The following is an 18,141-nucleotide window of genomic DNA, read 5'->3' as shown; positions in this document are numbered from 1 at the left end:
GCAGCCCTCCGAGCGGCGGGCGGCCCTTGTGTGGGCTCTGAGGCAGGTGGGGCGAGGGAGCGGGGCGAGGGCTGTCCAGGGGCTCCGGGTTTGGCCTCCGGTGCATGATGGTTATAAAACCCCCACACGCTGCCTCCCTTCACAGAAGGTGGACGTTACCAGCAAGGCTGTGACAGAAGTGCTGGCCAGAACCATTGAGTACCTGCAGCCCAACCCAGGTAGGGGTACCAGCCAGCTAGTCTGGAATTTTCCCCTTACTGGAGCTCGCAGGAGGAACGTACGAGCTCAGAGAACTGAAATGCCCAGGGTGGGCAGGTTGTGTGTGTGGCTGGATCCCAAGGGTCCAAGGGATGTCCTCAGTCCTGCACTTTTTCCACTTCATCCGGCGGCTCTCGTTCTGCGTGGCAGTCCTAGCCTTAAATCACCCTTACGGCTGACAGTCCCAGCAGAAAAGAGCGTCTTTCCCACATGACCAACTCACTAGACCAGTTGGAATCGGTCGCCCACCCATGCGCCAGGCCCCAGCCACCTGCCCACCCTTGGAGCATGAGGTGGGGTCCCCTAGTCCGAGAGGGAGACCGGGACCTTTCCCTGAGGGAAATCCAAGGGCCGGTTCCCATAGCAGGAGGTGATGGGTGTGGGACGCGCGGCGATACCAGTCACGTCCACTCGAGGCCTGTGCCGCGGACGGCCTGGAGCAGGCGGAGGGAAGTGCGTGGCTCCCCTCCCCCCACCCCAGCGGAGGGCTGTGTCTGGGGCACCTGTGCACACCTGCGCCCGCCCCCCACGCCTTCTCTGAGGTGCTCCTCCCGGGCCAGGGAAGGCAGCTTCTTGATGACAGCTGGGCCGCAGGACGAGGAGGCCCGGGGGGCCCAGGGGAGCCGGTCACCTCCTGCTTCCCGCCAGGGCTCCTTTTGGCTGAGGTGAGCAGAGAAGGGGAGGTCTGTGCGGGAGCTTCTTCGCAGAGCCTGGCTGTCAGCAGGCCTAGGAACCGAGGTCCCTTGGGCCAGGGCAGTGCTTTAGAAAGAAGGGTGCTGGGGAGAGGAGGAACCCAGAGAGGAGCAGCCGGTGGCCGGTCAAGTGCAGGCCTCCGGGCTTCGTGAGCGAGACTGGCCGCGTGCCGACCCAGCCTGTTCTGTTCCAGCCTCACGGGCCAAGCTGACGATGCTCAACACGGTGTCCAAGATCCGCGGGCAGGTGAAGAACCCTGGCTACCCGCAGTCAGAGGGCCTGCTGGGCGAGTGCATGATCCGCCATGGCAAGGAGCTGGGCGGCGAGTCCAACTTCGGTGAGGGCCGCGGGAGGCCACTTCCCTGCCGCTGCGGAGTTTTCTGTGGGGACGAGCGAGGATCGCAGTGTTGGCTGTAGGGCCACAGCCGCTGGCAGGCCTGCCCTCCAGCCGCAGCTGATTCTGGGGAAGCCGGTCCTTGCGGTGGGGGGGTCGTCTGACACCCGTCCTCGCCAGCTCCTGGCTGCTGGGGCTCAGGATCAGACCATAGGGTCCCTCATGGGGTCCTGAATTCTGGCATCTGGGCCCCGGGGCGGGAGGACAGTTTAGAAGTTGGGGTGTCTTGGGCCCCTAGGCTGCGGCCTCCTGTGACAGTTTCTTGCCCATTCTGGGTTCTGCCGCAGGCGACGCCCTGCTGGATGCAGGGGAGTCCATGAAGCGCCTGGCAGAGGTGAAAGATTCCCTGGACATAGAAGTCAAGCAGAATTTCATCGACCCCTTGCAGAATCTGTGCGACAAAGACCTGAAGGAGATCCAGGTGCTGCCCGCGTCCCTCCCCCCCCCCCCCTCGCCCCCCGCGCCCTGCCCAGTATGGCTCCCCAGTTCACACACACAACCCCCCACCCCAGCACCACCTGAAGAAGCTGGAGGGCCGCCGCCTGGACTTCGACTACAAGAAGAAGCGGCAGGGCAGGATCCCCGATGAGGAGCTGCGCCAGGCCCTGGAGAAGTTTGAAGAGTCCAAGGAGGTGGCGGAGACCAGCATGCACAACCTCCTGGAGACGGATGTGCGTCTGGGCCCCACTGGGGGGAGCCCGGAAGGCGGGGCCGGTGGGCGGAGTCACGTGTGCCCCGCCCGCAGCGGGTTCGGCGCCCGGTGGAGCCTCCGGGACCTAAGGAGGCAGCCACCCTCCCCTCAAAGCCCCCTAAAGCTTTCTGGGCACCTCCGCGGGCAGCGGTAGGGTCAGGCAGATGGGGAGAGGGCCGGCCCCCTGCGCCAGGAGCGTTCTGGAGAGGCTCCCTGAAGAGGCGGCCTTGGGGGGAGGGGTCACAGGGAGAGCCTCCCCTTCAGCAGCCGGTCGCTTGCAGATCGAGCAGGTGAGCCAGCTCTCTGCGCTGGTGGATGCCCAGCTGGACTACCACCGGCAGGCCGTGCAGATCCTGGACGAGCTGGCCGACAAGCTCAAGCGAAGGTGAGCCCCGTCCTGCTTTGGGCCGGTCTTTCAGGGCACCCGGGACATGCCACCGGCTTCTATGAGGGTGTACTCAGGGTGGAGGTTCCAGGAGAAAGACCTGTCGGGCTTGTCTCGCTTGTCAGAGGGGAGGGCTGGAGTGGCCTCGGACTGGGGTGGGGGGGGGTGGGGGGGGGCAGGGCTCCTGTCTCCCGAGAGTCCTAGTCCAGTGCCTGAGAAGGGGAGCCTCGCGCAGCCATGTTCCCAGGCAGGGTGGGCATGCTAAGGGACTTCAGGTCTGGCAGGACCTGGCCAGCCGGCAGGCTCTGAGAAGGGCCCGAGCCCGGTGGGGGGGTGCTGAGAGCCTTGCGGTTAGACCCATCGGGCCTCTGCGCCCAGGCCTGGCCCCGGGGGGGCAGCAGCACAAAAGGCGGGAGGCGGAGGCGTCCCTTCATCGTGGATAACACGGGGTTCGGCCGCCGGCCACTCCCCGCTCTCCTCCCTGCACACAGGATGCGGGAAGCCTCCTCTCGCCCCAAGCGGGAGTACAAGCCCAAGCCCCGGGAGCCCTTCGACCTTGGGGAGCCCGAGCAGTCCAACGGGGGCTTCCCCTGTGCCACGGCCCCCAAGATCACAGGTAAGGAGCGGGGAGGGGGCCGCCCCCCCCAAACCGCAGAGCCAGGCCCCGCCCAGGGTCTTTAACCCCCTCTGTGCTTTGTGTGTGAGCAGCTTCGTCTTCCTTCCGATCTTCTGAGAAGCCCATCCGGACCCCCAGCAGGAGCATGCGTGAGTGTCCCCGCAGGCGCGGCCCCGCCCTTACATGCTCCCGGCCTGCTAGTCTGTTTCAGGAGGGCCTCCCTCCTCCCCTCCTCCGGTAGGAGTGGACACCCCTGCTGCCAGTCCTCTCGGCCCGTCGCGGGCAGGGGGGGGAGCTCGGCGCCAGGGCCAGGCGGCACGCCCCCCCATCGGCGTGAGTGTCCAGCAGGCTCCGGGCCCTCTGAGTGGCACGGTCATTCTGTCACCCCGATGCCCCCGCGCAGCCCTAGCTCTTCCCAGGAGCGTTTTGGTGACCGCTGGTGGAGCCCATTCCCATCCCTCATCCCTGGTTCTTGCTGACAAAGCTGGGAGGGCAGGAGGAAGGAGCAGCTGCCCTTCGGGGGACAGGAGCCCCCGGGGGGGGGGGGGGGGGGAGGAGCCAGCGGTCTGAGCCAAGCCCCCACCCCCAGCCCCGCTGGACCAGCCGAGCTGCAAGGCTCTGTACGACTTCGAGCCCGAGAACGCCGGGGAGCTGGGCTTCCACGAGGGTGACGTCATCACGCTGACCAACCAGATCGACGAGAACTGGTACGAGGGCATGCTCCACGGCCAGTCGGGCTTCTTTCCCCTCAGCTACGTGGAGGTGCTGGTGCCCCTGCCTCAGTGACCGCGTCGGCCCCGTCCACGTCGGCCCTCTGCAGCCGGGGCGGCGCCCGCGGGCGCTCCCCGTGGGGGAAGGCAGGCCTCGCTGGGGCAGCAGGGCTGGATGTCGGGGAGGGGCCCGCTTCCACGAGGGCCCCCCCCACCCCGCGGTCCCCGCTCCAGGCGGCAGTCTGGGGGCCGGGCAGTATTTTCGCTCCCCGACCCCCCGCCCCGAGGGGGCGAACACTAAGGTGCTCTTAGAAACACTAACTTCCTCCCACGCCTCCAGGAGCGGGTAACTCCAGGTGGGCCCCCTCACTCTCACACGCGCGTGCACACACACACCCTCCCCCCCCCTCCCCCCAGGAGACCTGCCCTGAACAGGAGGAGATGGGGGTTCTGAGCAGGACCCCTGGCCGACACTCACCACCCTGCTTTTCAATTCACCCACAACACTCCTTCCCAGCCCCAACTCCAGGGCACTCCAGGGCTCCCCAGGCCCTGGCACACCCGTGGATGCCACCTCCCTGGGGAGAGATGAGCCTGGGGTCCTCAGGGTTCCCCTAAGGCCGGCCCTCTCTGAACAGCCTCTGAGGTGCGGTCGTCTCCCTCCTCCAGTGCCCTCCACCCTGCCCCGCACCCCCTCCTCGCCTCCCAAGTGTAGGGTGCCCCGCCCCAGATAAGCACACCGGACGATCCTCTGGCACAAACCGCCACCACCAGCCGTGCCCACGGCACACGTGTGCACCACAGACGGGACCACAGGAGTCTTGTGGCCTCTGTCCTGCAGGTGGTCCCAGACCCCTGGGACCACCCTGAGGAGGGTCACAGGCGCCTCCCCAATCCCAAGCCAGCCACTGTCCCCACTGCTGACAGCGGCCCCAGCCATCTTCCGACAGACAGACCAAGGCAGGCAGCCGCCCTGACCAACAGAGCCGGGCCCCGCAGCTACTTCCTCTCTTGTCTAACCCAAAAATTGGCGCAACTAGGGGACCTCGGGACTGGATCACATTCCCCTCCTCTGATGACCTTGCAAAGGCCCCAGGGACACCTGGCTCTGAGGCCCCCTCATTGCCATTACACGGGGGAAGCACAGACCTCCCGGCAGACATGAGCAGTGGAACCTGGGCCACGATCGGCAGATCGAAATGTAATCCTGATTTTTTTTTTTTTTTTAAGTATTAAATGTCTCTTTCTACAGCCTCTTGCTTGGTGTGGTGCAGGGCGGGTCTTCCTCCCCGGCTCTCTGTGAGTCTCCAGGGGAGCAGGGGGAAAAGTCATTTGCCCAGCCACCAGCACAGGCATCACGTCCTCCAGATGTCCCTGCAGCCCCAGGAAGCCCGCAACGTGGGCGCTCCGAGCAACCCCTCCTGCACCGCTGCCCAGACAGCAGCCTGTGTGCCCAGGGACGAGTGCGGGGGGGCTCCCCCTCCCCCCAGGGTGAGACACACACACCCAGGCTATTTGCTTCTGTCTTTTATTATCCGTGCCCCAACCACCGCACAGCTAAGTTGCACGGGAACAGAGCGGCACAGCCCCCAAGAGAACCCCCTGGTCCCAGTCCCCCTCAGCCCAAACCACGGTGGGGGGGGGGGGGGGAATCAGAGTCTGACCAAGAGGCTCCCCCAGGCCCTGGCAGGCGGGGCCTCAGCTCCCTTGTTTAAGAAGGCTGTAAACCTGCTCCAGCACGGGGCACAGGCCCTGGTCCTTGGGTGTCCTGCTGGCCAGGGAGATCTGAAAGGAGCAGGGCTGGTGCCTCAGGGCTGTGCCCGGTGGTCCTGGCCTCACCGGCTCCCCTCCATCCGGGCAGAGGCTCTCCTAACCGACTCACATGGTAGCGTCCCCAAGACAAAGTTTTATGTTTAAATGAGGAGGCCTGCTCACGCGGAATGTTCTGGGTTTGGGGAGCGGAGGACTATCTGCACACTCCAAATCCTACTCTCTTCCTAGCTGCCTCCTGCCTAGGCTCTCACACCCTCTGCGCCGGGGGCTGCCCCCCGCCCCACCAGCCCAGCAACGGGGTGGAAGTGACCCGTGGCAGCCGGAAGCTCTGGTCACTCTTGAAGTTTGAGCAAAACAAGCAAACGTGCAAAACTGCATTTCTCTACAAGGCAGGAAGCCAGTCAGACACCCCCGAGGCCGCCGAGCCCTGCCGCGTCCCACTGGCTGTAGGGCCGGCGAGCTGGAGAGACCTCTGCTCGCCTCAGCTCTGCCGGCGCTTGAGGCTCTGAGTCAGACCCCTTGTGCACTCGGGTGGGCGCCCACGCCGTGACATAGGGCCCAGTATGGCTTCTCCATCCCCACGGCCCAGGGTCTGCGGGTTCTCCCCTTTCTAGCTGCTCTTGAATAGCTCTCCCCGTCACCGTCACCACCCAGCTGTGACCCAGCAATGCTGTTGACAGCGTTGACACCCAGCTGAAATAATACGGAACTTAGGACACTGTTTCTCAGGCTGCCCGCGGATGGATTCTCGAGGGCTCCCCCCACATTGTCTTCCTACGGAGTCTGCACGAGACAGGGGACACGAGTCTTACCTTCAGTTTGTCGAGGTACGTGTGCTCCTGGCTCCAGGGCTCCTGGAACCTCACGAGGTCAGGGGCGCCCTTGTAGAATTCCACCAGCAGCATCTGGGGGACAGGGGGCCGATGGGACTCCTCGCTCCTGCCCTCCCTCCCGTGCCAGGTGCCGGGGATACGGCGGTGGGCAGCCTGTGGGGCTTCAGTCCCATATGGCACGTAGGTGCCCAGGACCCCAAGGGAGACCACCCACTGAGGAGTGCCACCAGGGAGCTCGGCAGGAGGCCCCTGGAGGGGGACCGAAGTAGCCCCAGGCAGAGGGAGGCACACTGAGTGTCGCACAAGCCTGACACGAACCCCTTGCGCAGCCTCATCCAAACAACAGTATCCGGGATCCCACAGGTGTGACCAACTAGCTTTTTTCAAACGCCACTTGGAACATCGACACTAAAAAACAGCTGGGGGACCACCTCAAGTCCCCTCACGTGCCTCCATCTGGAGAATCAGTGCAGGTGCAGAGGCCCGAGGCGGGGGCACCTCAGGTAACTTCCAGAACAGCAAGGCCAGGTGGGGGGAGCAGGTGGGCAAGGATCAGGGACTTGAGCCTAAAGCCACAGGTGATTTTCAGCCCCGGACGAGGAGTCTGGCCTATGCCCCGATGTGGCGCCTTCAGCCACCCTGAGTCCTGCAGTCTCGCCACCGTCCAGCGGGGTCCTTCAGCCCCACCCGCCCCTCTCAGGGGCCCTGTGCACCCCGCCCGGGAGTGAGCTCACCATCTCATGAAGGATGTCATTAGTCAGGAAGTTGTCCTGGACGTAGGCCATCTCCACGTCCATGGGGATGCCGTAGTCACTGGGCCTTTGCTGGCAGGGACACGAGCCAGTCACGCCCAGCCTCCGATCCCACGAGGGGATGTGTCCTGGGCCAGCAGTCAGAGAATCACACTGCGACCAGGTTCAGAGCCACGTGGGTCCTCCACGGAAGGCTGCCGTGCGACTCCGGAGGCAGCGTGGCCCTGCCCCCAGCAAGAGAGGCCGCCAAGCGAGCCACGCACCCTGGAATGGCTTCCCAAGCCCGATTTCTGACCCCAGGACAGATGTGGGGAATGGCACTCGGCAGAGTTTGGGAGGGAGGCCGTGTTAGTATCAAGGGCTCCACGTGATGCCCGCGCCTTTTCAACATCCAGGCCCTCTGGGGAGCCCGGGACAGCGCGACGGTTATGGTCCCGTTTCACGGGGGGAAACGGAGGTCCCCGATCCCCTAAATGAGCCCAGAACCAGAGTCCTGGCCACGGACCATCGACCGGCCCCTCCTGGCCCGCAGCGCCGCGACCCTGCCCTCCCCTCACAGCCCCGCCTACCTCGGGGGGCGGCATCACCCAGAAGGGGGAGATCTTAGACTCGGGGCCCGGGTTGCCAGAGTAGTAAGGGGCTGCGGGAGGACAGTGAGAGTGGCGACGGCCTGGAGGGGTCGGCGGCCCCGAAGCGCCACGCGCGCGCGCGCACAGACGCACGCGCCCGACGCACGCGCAGGACGCACGCGTGCGCACGCGCGCGGCCCAGGCCTTACCGCAGAGCAGGGCGAGGCAGGGCTGGAAGCCGTTGCTGGAGCCCTGCAGCCGCAGCTGGTAGTCCATCTGCGAGTCGATGTCCTGCAGCGACGGGAGCGCGGGGCTGTGCGGGTGGCTGTGGTACCAGCCCACCAGGGACAGGCCCCGCAGGAGCAGGCTCTGGTAGATCTGGGGGCACAGGCGAGGCTGCGGTAGAGCCAGGGGCTCCCCTCCCAGCCGCCAGCGCACCTGCCGCATCCCATCCCCATTCGAGGCCAGCACTTAATATGTGCCTGCTGTGTGCCTGGCCCGGGGACACAGCGGTACCAAGACAGAGCCCGCCCCCACCCTCTAGGAGGCCAGGGGAGGGGGAACAGTCAACAAATACATAAAAAAGATGCACCTGTCACAAAGCAAAGGCAAACGTTTATTTTAGGCAGGCTGTATCGCCAATTCCCGGCTCGCAGAGGGCACTCAAACAGTTAAACAGATAGGAGGATGTGTGTGTGCACTTGGGCAGGAACAGGCATTTCTGGACGCCTTCAGCAAGCAGAGGCAAGTGCTGGCGTAAGGAGCAAGAAAGAGGTGGGCCGAGAGACGTGCGTGCAGAATCCGCACCTATTCGCCTGTCCCCATGGGTCACTGCTGGTGCCAGAAGGTGGGTGTGGTGCACGTTGCACAGCGCCAGGCACATACAAAGCACCACTATGACAACGCTATTGACAGTGGCAGCTAATATTCACTGGGCTCTTACTATGTGCCAGGCACGGCCTGGAAACCGAGGCTCGGGGTAAAGAGGGCGGGCCACCTGTGCAGAGGAAGCAGGACCACGGACAGGGTCACAGCCACGGGGCGGGCGCTCACACATACTCTTTCGCACACTCGTTTTTGCACTACTAGCCACCGGGACAGGGTAGCCAGGACAGCTGTGTCCACACGAGCCCTCCCTACAACGCCCTGACCCCCCGCACCCCCTCACCTCCTCTTCCATGGTGGCCGCCATATCCGCGTCCCCCAGCCGGCTCCGACAGGGGAAGGCTCTCAGCACCGTGAGCACTGTGCAGAGGCGAAGAGAAGGTGTAGACATCAACCCCAGCCCCAGACACCCCCCTGCCCACCTGGCCCCAAATACCCACTCTGGCTGTTGATGTCCCAGCGGCCCCCCAGGTACCCCACGACCTCGCTTCGAGTCAGGTGGCTGTGGAAGTCCTGGGGAGGGGACGGACACCAGAAGAGCGGCTCAGGCTGCGGCCCAGCCCCAAGTGCCTCTCCTCGGGGCCAGAGCCCTTGCAATGTGCCGGGACCACCCCATCGGCCTCCTCCTTCCTTCACTGATTGAGTGCCTACTGTTTAGCAGCAGTGAACAAAACAGAAAAGGTCCCTGCCCTCGTAAGAGCCAACCTCCCAGGGACCCCTTCCAGGTGCCCCAGCCACCTGCCCAGGTCTGGCCCTTGGCCCTCAAGGGACAAGGTGACAGCTGGGCACACACCAGCAGGAACAGCACGTTGCTGGAGATGGCCACGTTGAACGGCTGGAACTTGTTGATGGCAGCGAAGGATGTTACTTCCACCAGGGTGTGGGGGTTCCTGTAGGAGCCAGAGGGTCCCGCAGCTTCAGGAACTCAGCCCTGAGCTAGCTCCCCGGCCTCCAGAGCCAGCGCTAAGGATGTGAGACCTTGTGTGTCCCCCCCCCCCCCACCCCGCAAGAGCTAGTGAAATCTGGGGGCGGGGGTGTGGCGGGCACAGGGTGTGTCTGACCTGGCAGAGTCTCGACTGCCCAGCATGCAATACCGCACAGGCACCCGGATCTTGTTTTCCACCCGCTTCCCGGGGGGCACGGTCTCTGTGGGGCGGGCGAGGGGGGAAAAGGCAGCCTCAATCCCTCCCAGCCCAGAAGTGGAAAACAAAGACAAGGCGGCCTAAGAAAAAACCTCCAGAGGCAGCTTTAAAAATCAGGCCCCGGAACAGAGAGATCAGGTGGCAGGTTAACAAACTGGAAAAAAGGAGATTAAAATACCAGAGGAAGGGCTTAGGAAATCAGGCAAGGACCCCAGGAAACCAGGCAGGGGGGCCAAAGGAACCAGGCACTGAGGCAGCGAAATCCTATAGGGGAGCGTGGAAATCAGGCAGCATAGTGAAGAAATCGGGCCACGGGACCAAGGAATCCAGCATTAGAGCTTAAGAAGCCAGGCAGGGGGGTGGGGGGCGCTGGGGGGCTCAGTCCGTTGAGCATCAGAATCTTGATTGCGGCTCAGGTCATGATCTCAGTGTTTGTGGGTTGAGCCCTGACTCAGGCTCTGCACTGACTGCACAGAGCCTGCTTGGGATTGTTCCCCCCACCCCCACCCCTCCCCTGCTCACGATCTCTCTCTCTCTGTCTTTAAGTAAATAAATAAACATTAAAAAAAAAAAAAAAAAGAAGTCAGGCCGCGAGAAAGAAATTAGGCAGAACTAGGAAGTCCGCCAGGCATGTCGGGAGTGCAGAGAAAAACGCAAGATCTGCACTCCCCCCCCTCCAGCCACCTCCTCACCCGAGTTCTGCCCGCCTCCTGCCCTCCTCTAAGCCTCTCACCTGGGTGCGCAGGCTCCAAGGGTCCCTTGGCAGGTAGTCTCCGACTCTTGTCCTCAGTGGAGACCCCTGCCAGAACCTCCTCCTCTTCTTCCTCCATCAACAGCTCCTCCTCCTCCCCTTCACTGGCCGGGCTCTGGTGGGGGCGGGGCGGGGCAGGCGGCAGGACCCTCAGCTGGGCGCCACCCACCCTCCTCACCAAGTTCCACTCAGACCTTCAGCTGGCCTTAGGGTCCTGCCATTGCCCCAGGGGCCCACTAGAGGGAGCGAGTGAGCACAGGCGGCCTGAGGTCCTGGTGCCGCTCAGATCTGAGCACCTTCCAGCAGCCGCCGGGCGGAGTTTCAAACCTCTCCTCCGCTTTTACAAGCTGTGCAGCTTCTAGCAAGCGCCCTAACCTCTCTGAGCTCTCTTCTCCTCATCTGTAAAAAGGGGCTAATGACCTCCAGCGCACAGGGACAGCATCAGGGTGAAATAAAATAATGCCTGCAAGGCAATTAGCACACCTCCTATCGATCCATTACCAGATTCTCTCAATAATCTCTCCCGATCTGCCCTCAACTGCCCCTGCTGGGGTGACCTCCCAGTGTCCAAAACCCAACAGGCACATGGTCGCTGTACTCTTCCTCCTCGCCGCAGGGTCTGGCTGGTCCCGGCTCCTTCTTCTGGGAGCGCCCCAGGGACCCAGCTTCCCTCCCATCTCTCCAGTCCCCTCCATCTCCCACCCCTCCCCGGTGTGCAGGCTGGGTCCTCGGGTTTCTTGTCTCCCTACCTGCTCTCCTCCGGGGCAGTCTCCTCCACTCTTGGGACTGGAACCCTGTCTCTGGCCTGACCACCCCCACAGTCCTGTCTCCAGCCCAAGCCTCCCCTGAGCTCCAGACTCAGCGTCCGGCTGATCCTGGAAGTCTCGGGGAGGGGGCGGGGCGGGGGGGGCGGGGGTGCTCCCAGGCACCTCCACTCAGCTCTATAACCACGCTGCACCTGACTGTCCCCCAATCCTCCCCAGTCCCCATGGCAGCCTCATCTCTTAACACCGACATCTATCTGATGCAACCGCAAATCCAGTGAGATCCACTTTCAAAATCGGCCAAAACTTGCCCGCTTCTTGACCCATCACTTGTCCGCCCGGTCCACCCCATCATCTCCTGCCTGGACCGGTTCTGTCACCTGCATCCTGGTCCCCAACTTTCACCCTGGCCACCCCCCAGTCTTTGTGCCAGACGGCGGCCACCAGGGGGCGCGTGTGGGCACCTGAGTCAGGTCTGCCCAACCTCTCTGCCCTCCTGGGCTCCCACCCACCTCAGGGAAAAAGCCCAAGTCCTCCCCTCCTGTTTCCAGCCTGCCATCGGCCCTGCAGGTTTCCGATCTGCCAGCAAGATATACATATATGACACATACGGATACTGTTAGGATCTTCACTTACATACGAAGGAGAATTAGCACCCAGAGACGACCCTAGGCCAAGCTCACCAGCTGGTGAATATTCAAAGATGTTATTACTATCATAGCGTTAGAAACTCTCCCCGATCTGGTCCCTGCCACTGTCTCCAGTCCCCTCAGCTGCTTAAGACACGTGAGCCTCAGGCTGCATCCGCTGATCACGGTTCCCCAAGCGCTGCGTGGCTTCCTACCTCCGCGGCCCTGCTGTCATCGGCTCCCTCTGAAAACTCCTCCCTTCGCCTCGCTCTGACAAACTCCCCGTCATCCCACAGGGCCCAGCTCCAATGTGCTCACTCTGGGTACTCCTTATCCAACAGCGCTTCAGGAGGCTGAGGGACGCACCTCATCGGCGGCAGCCGTGGGAATGTGCAGCTGGTGTCGCCGGAGCCAGGCCGCCTTGTACTTGTCCAGTTTCTGGCCCTTGTACTTGACAGAGGCCCAGCCACAGCCGGACTTCTTGGCCGGGTTCACCAGCTTCTTGCAGTGGGTGGCCCAGGCGCTGGGTGAGTTGAACACCTGTCCCGTTTCCTGCCACACGATCCTCCCGTCGGGCTGTAGGTCCCCCATGAACTTCTTCCCCTGCAGTAACAGCAGCCTGGCTTCCACCCGGGCCCTGGTACCCACCAAGCCACCTCCAGGAAGTCCTCCCTGACTCCCCCCCCGCCCTGCTCCCCAGAGCTTGGCACCCACTTCTGCCCACGGCATCCCTCCCAGGAAGCTGACCAGCTTACATGCCTCCCGGTCCCTGTATGTCCACAGTCAGTCCTCATCAGCCTGGATTAAAACTGCCCAGCTCTGTGTCTGCCCACCCGCTCACTGGACCATGAGCCCCCAGAGGGCAGGGACGGGGCCTGCTTGGTCCCTAACACACAGCACACAGCCTGGCACACAGCAAGTGCTCCATTCATGAACTGCCCCCACTCACAAGGCCCAAGGAAACAGCAGCAAACGTGTAAAACATAGTGTAGCAGGCGGCCTGCTGGGCGCTGTATTCCTTTGACCCTCCTACAACCCCGCGACAGGAAAAATAAAAACCCATTTTATAGATGAGGAAACCAGGATATGGAGAGGTTGAGTAAAGTCACACAGCCAGGAAAGCGGTGGTGTCCTCTCCGAGCCTCAGTTTCTCCTCTGTGGAATGGGCTGTTTGGTAAACGATGCCCTGCAGCCCAGAAGGGTCCGTGCTGGGTCTGGATGCTTGTTTCAATTTCCCCTCCCCACACCTGGGCTTGGCCGGTGGGAGGAGAGCTCTGGGCCTCAGTTTCCCCTTCCTGCCCCAGCCAGGACGGGATGGGGGGTAGGGGACGCTCACCAAGTAGTAGATGGACAGCACCCCGGCGCCGGGCTCCAGTAGCGCGTCTTTGAGGAGCACCCGCAGCGTGACCGCGCGCCGGGTGAGCGCGCCCCCGGGCCCGCCGCAGCCCCCCGGGCCCGCCCCGGCTCCGGCCCCGCCGCCGCCGCCGCCGCCGCCCCCGCCCCCGCCCCCGCCGCCTCCGCTGCGCGCGCCGCCAGCTCCAGCCGGCCTCTCGGGGTCCTCGGCCTCTGCCTCGTCCTCGTCCTCATCCGGTGCCTCCTCGCCCGCGCCACCCGCCGGGGACAGCGGCTCCGGAGCTGCGGGCAGCGACAAGCTGCAAGGGGCCGCGCGCCCCCAGCCGCCCCGGCCTCTCGACCCCACCCCGCCCCCCACCCCCGGACCCCCAGACGGGCCCGCCGTACCTGCCATGGCCGCTCCGCCCCAAGCGCCCCGCGCCCCGCGCCCGGTGCGACTTGCGCGCCGCTGGCTCTTTCTTCCCGGCACGTGACACGGCTCCGCCCCGAGGGGGAGGGGCCCCAGCCTGGGGGCGGGAGGGGGGCTCGGCCTGCCCGCGGGAGCCGGGACCCGGAGGCCTCGCGCCTGTCCACGGGCAGAGCCGGGGACTCATCCCTCCGGGACCATCGGGAAAACGGAGGCTCGAGGTCACCTTCCGCGGGAGGCGCGTGGCAACCTACCAAGCGGGGAAACTGAGGCCCCGGGCCTTTCGCTTTCCGGGAACTAGTGGCTCCACTGGGGCGGCCTGTTATTGGATTTAGACCCGGAGCTGGGGGGCGCGGGGGACTCAGTTCACTAGGACCGGGAGGGGTGGGACACTTGAGGGACCAGAAGTCTCAGCTGTGGAGACCAGGGGAGAAACCCCCGGAGAACGAGCCACAGCGCCCTGGGGCTGCAGGCCGAATGGGGAAGGTCTAAAGCGCCCAAGGCGGAGCGCCCGGCTGGCTCAGTCCGTAAAGCAGGCGCCTGTTGATCTCGGGGCTGTAAGTTCGAGTTCCATGTTGGGTGTAGAGACCACTTTAAAAATAAAAAATTTTAAGTAAAAATAAAAATAAATAAAGCGCCTAAGCCGGACGTCAGTCTCTAAAGGGTTAACTCCCATTCCCCTGGGCCGATTCCAAGGTTGGGCCCAAGCGGAGCCCAACAACCAATTATAGGAGGGTCATTTAAACTTCAACCAATAGGCAGCAGTCGTGGGATTCCCTCCAGCCAATCAATGTTAAACCGCTGCTTCCGCCAAGCGCGTAGCCCTCGGCCAATCACAGGAGCTCCCGGGCCTCACGTATCCATTCGGTTGTAGAGTTAGGTCCTGTGCCAGCCAATCAGATCCCGGGTCAGAACGTGCCCTCAGGCTGGCGCGCCCCCCGACTTCCCACGCCTCCTCGCGCCGGGCTCTCGGAGGCGGAGCCGAGTTGGGTGTTCGCGGGTCGGTTTCAGTGCCGTCCTTTGTCCCTGGCCCCTGGCCCAAGACCTTTGCTCTGCGGCGCAGAGGCACCTCCCAGGACTAGGAGTCCCCAGGCCCTGGCCGGGCTGCAAGCTGGGGGTGGGGCCTTTCCGAAACGGCTGGGAGTTACGGGCTCGGCTCAACCCCGGACCGGTGTACTCCGCCCAGTTTGAAAGCGGGGACGGGACGTTGGGGGAGGGGGGGATGTTATGGGACGGTGGTCTGCAATCAACGGACCTGGCTCCAGATCCTGGTCCACCACATCCCAGCCCTGTGACTTTGGCCAAGTGGCTCCGCTCTCTGTTTCACCATGGCGACGATCATAATGACTCCCTCAAGGTTGTTAACGAATGGGGCATCACAAGAATTAAGAGCTGGACAAATGGGAATTAATACTCTTTTTTGTCAAGCCCACGCCTCCTGCTGCAGTTGCCCCACACAGACACCCCCCACCGCAGGTCCAGCCACCAACTGGGCATTCCCCAGCAGCCCTGGACTCTTGACCTCAGTTTATTCCCCCATGTCCTTGCCCACGTTCCTTTGACTCTGTTCCCCAAATCCTGGACCGGACCTCCTCCTCCCAGCTGGGCCCTGGTCATCACCTTGAGCCTCAGACCTCTATACACAGCCTCCACCTCATCCACCTTCCACACTGGCCCCAGAGGGATCTTACCAAATACAACTGTGACCACCTCCCTCCCCTACTCTAAATCCTTCTATGGCTCCCATTGCCTTTGATAAATACAATTAAAACAAACTGCTGTGACCTTATTAACCATTTATGGCACCCCCTTTTGAAAAAATTTTTAACTAAATTTAATTTTTTAAAAATATTCATTTTTGAGGGAGAGAGCAAGTGTGAGCACTAGTCGAGGAGAGGCAGAGAGAGACAGAATCCCAAACAGGTTCCACGCCCAGTGTGGAGCCTGATGCAGGGCTCTATCCCAGGACCCTGGGAGCATGACCCGAGCCGAAGTCAGACACTCAACTAACTGAGCCACCCAGGTGCCCCTATGGCATCCCTTTATGGCAGGCATTGTTATTAACTTTATTAGTTCATCAGATGAAAAGATTGCCAAGTCACACGGCTCTTGAGTGGATTGCAAAGGCTATTTTTTGCTACGTGTATAAAGTCCAGGCAGCCCTATGATGATTAAGGAAATTGAATTTGTAATTTTAAGACTCCTCAAAAATAAATCTCCGTGCCCACATGGAAAATTGTACCAAAGATTCAGAGAATTAACACCACTTAAAAAAAAAAAATGTCTTCCAGAAACTTGAAGAAGAGGGAACATTTTCCATTTCATTTAATTTTTTTTTTTTTTTTGAGAGAGAGAGAGAGTGCGTGCGTAAGCGGGGGAGGAGAAGAGAGTGAGAGAGAGAGAAAAGAGAATCCCAAGCAGGCTCCACACTGTCAGCACAGATCCCTTCTGAGGGCGAGCTGAAATTAAGAGTCAGACACTTAGGCAGCTGAGCCACCCAGGCGCGCGCCCCCCACCCCCCAATTCACTTTATGAAGTTAGCATTACCCTGAAACCAACACCAGATAAGGACGATACAAAAACATTTTAAAAAGAAAGAAAACGACAGACCATATTCCTCGTGATTACGGACACACACACACACGCACAAAATCGCTAACAAAATATTAGGAAGTAGAATTTGGCCATATATAAAAAGAATTACTCACCATGAGTGAGTGGGGTTTACTCCAGGGATGCATAGCGGGTTCAGTATTCAAGAATCAATCAATGTTGGCCATCATATTTAACAGGCTGTGGTCGTGGAATAACGGTTCCCTAAAGATGTTCATATTCTAATCCTCAGGACCTGTAAATATGTTAGATTACACGGCAAAGGGGATTTAAGGTGCAGATGGAACTTAAATTTCTAATCAGCTGCCTTGAAAATAAAGAAATTAGCCTGGATTAGCTGGGTGGGGCGATGCCATCACAGGGGTCCTTAAAAGCAGACGACAGTAGTCACAACAGAAGAAATTCGGAGTGATGTGATGTAAGGATTCTGGCTGTATTTGCTGGTTTTGGAGATGGAGAAAGGGGACCATGAGTCAAGGAACCCAAGAAGCTTCTAGAAACTGGAAAAGGCAGGGAAATCGAGTCATCTTCTGAGCCTCCAGAAAAGAATGCATCTCTGGCAACCCCTTGATTTCAGTTCTGTGAGATCCACATAATACATTTGTGTCGTTTTAAGCCTCCACGCTTGAGGTGATTTGTCAGAGCAGCCACAGGAAACTAACACGCAAACTAAGGAAGAAAGGTCTCCGACAAGATCATTTCAACTGATACAGAAAAGGCATTGGACAAAACTCAACACCCATGCATGGTAAAAACTCTCAGCAAACTAGAAACAGATGGAAACCAACTCACCTGCAATTAACATTGTACTCGATGGGGAAAGACTAGACGCTTTCCCCGTAACAGAGGGAACAGGGCAAGGATGTTCACGCTCGCCACCCGTATCCAACGCAGTCCTGGAAATTCCAGCCAGTGCAATAAGACAAGAAAAGGAAATGAGGGGCATACCGATTGGAAAGGAAGAAATAAAACTTGCCCTGTTTGCAGTTGATAGGATGGTCTTCCTAGAAAATGCCAAGATGCGAACAGGAATACCTCGTTCTAAGGCGCTTCACAAATAGTGCTTTTTTTTTTTTTTTTTTTTTTAAATAAATTGAAGGTTTGGGGCGCCTGGGTGGCTTGGTTGGTTAAGCGTCCGACTTCACTCAGGTCATGATCTCACGGTCCGTGAGTTCGAGCCCCGCGTCGGGCTCTGTGCTGACAGCTCAGAGCCTGGAGCCTGTTTCAGATTCTGTGTCTCCCTCTCTCTCTGCTCCTCCCCTGTTCACGCTCTGTCTCTCTCTGTCTCAAAAATAAATAAACGTTAAAAAAAAAATTAAAAAAAAATAAAAAATAAAAAAAATAAATCGAAGGTTTGTGACAACCCCACATCAAACGGCACCGCTTTTCCAACAGCATTTGCTGACTTTGTGTCTCGTTTTGGTAATTCTCGTACTATTCCACACATTTCCATTATCATTGTATACTTCTGGTGGCTCATGGGAAGAGGGCAAACTATTAACAGTACCAGGAATTTGGAAGTTGTTTCCAACCCTCATGGATGACGCTGAGAGAGAGAGAGAGAGGCAAACCAAGAAACGGACGCCTTTAAAAAAAAATTTTTTTTAATGTTATTTATTTTTGAGAGAGTGAGCGAGCGGGGGAGAGGCGGAGAGGGGGACAGATGATCTGAGGCGGACTCGGCACTGACAGCAGAGAGCCCGATGTGGGGCTCGGACTCACGAACCTTGAGATCATGACCTGAGCCAAGGTCGGACACTTCAACCAACAGAGTCACCCAGGCGCACCTGGGGACGAAGGAGTGCACTTGTCCTGATGAGCACTGGGTGTTGTATGGAAGGCAGTGCTGAATAACTATGTTGTACACCTGAAACTAACATTACTCAAATTTAAATAAAAGCTTCAAAGATTTTTAAAGTGTTTA

At 60.5% G+C, this 18,141-nt stretch overlaps 2 protein-coding genes across 8 annotated transcripts in view; one reads left to right on the top strand and one right to left on the bottom strand.

The window, feature by feature from the left end:
• The window catches only part of SH3GL1 (SH3 domain containing GRB2 like 1, endophilin A2), a 30,313-nt gene extending 25,315 nt beyond the window's left edge, over positions 1 to 4,998 (top strand). The window contains exons 3-10 of the mRNA XM_042928065.1: positions 146 to 218; positions 1,145 to 1,288; positions 1,633 to 1,766; positions 1,858 to 2,016; positions 2,318 to 2,421; positions 2,913 to 3,037; positions 3,130 to 3,186; positions 3,627 to 4,998. Coding sequence (XP_042783999.1) covers positions 146 to 218; positions 1,145 to 1,288; positions 1,633 to 1,766; positions 1,858 to 2,016; positions 2,318 to 2,421; positions 2,913 to 3,037; positions 3,130 to 3,186; positions 3,627 to 3,823 — 993 coding nt within the window. The 3' untranslated portion in view covers positions 3,824 to 4,998. The remainder of the gene's footprint in view (positions 1 to 145; positions 219 to 1,144; positions 1,289 to 1,632; positions 1,767 to 1,857; positions 2,017 to 2,317; positions 2,422 to 2,912; positions 3,038 to 3,129; positions 3,187 to 3,626) is intronic.
• Positions 4,999 to 5,064: 66 nt separating this feature from the next.
• MPND (MPN domain containing) lies at positions 5,065 to 13,661 on the bottom strand. Of its 7 annotated transcripts, none has more exons than XM_042928053.1 (14): positions 13,586 to 13,661; positions 13,182 to 13,480; positions 12,212 to 12,448; positions 10,435 to 10,567; positions 9,621 to 9,705; positions 9,353 to 9,449; positions 9,000 to 9,072; positions 8,843 to 8,919; positions 8,618 to 8,671; positions 7,884 to 8,052; positions 7,675 to 7,745; positions 7,088 to 7,177; positions 6,333 to 6,425; positions 5,065 to 5,532 (listed from the first exon to the last, which is right to left on the bottom strand). In XM_042928053.1, the coding sequence occupies exons 1-14, from the start codon at positions 13,590 to 13,592 to the stop codon at positions 5,446 to 5,448; spliced, it is 1,572 nt and encodes a 523-aa protein (XP_042783987.1). In that variant the 5' UTR covers positions 13,593 to 13,661; the 3' UTR covers positions 5,065 to 5,445. The 7 variants fall into 7 exon arrangements, with proteins under 7 accessions (XP_042783987.1, XP_042783989.1, XP_042783990.1 ...); XM_042928055.1 differs by having other exon boundaries at positions 7,884 to 7,965; XM_042928056.1 differs by lacking the exon at positions 7,088 to 7,177.
• Positions 13,662 to 18,141: the final 4,480 nt, after the last annotated feature.

The sequence above is a fragment of the Panthera leo genome, chromosome A2 (genome assembly GCF_018350215.1).
Source record: "Panthera leo isolate Ple1 chromosome A2, P.leo_Ple1_pat1.1, whole genome shotgun sequence".
NCBI classification, from domain to species: Eukaryota; Metazoa; Chordata; class Mammalia; order Carnivora; family Felidae; genus Panthera; species Panthera leo.
This window is presented reverse-complemented; position numbering and strand designations above follow the sequence as displayed.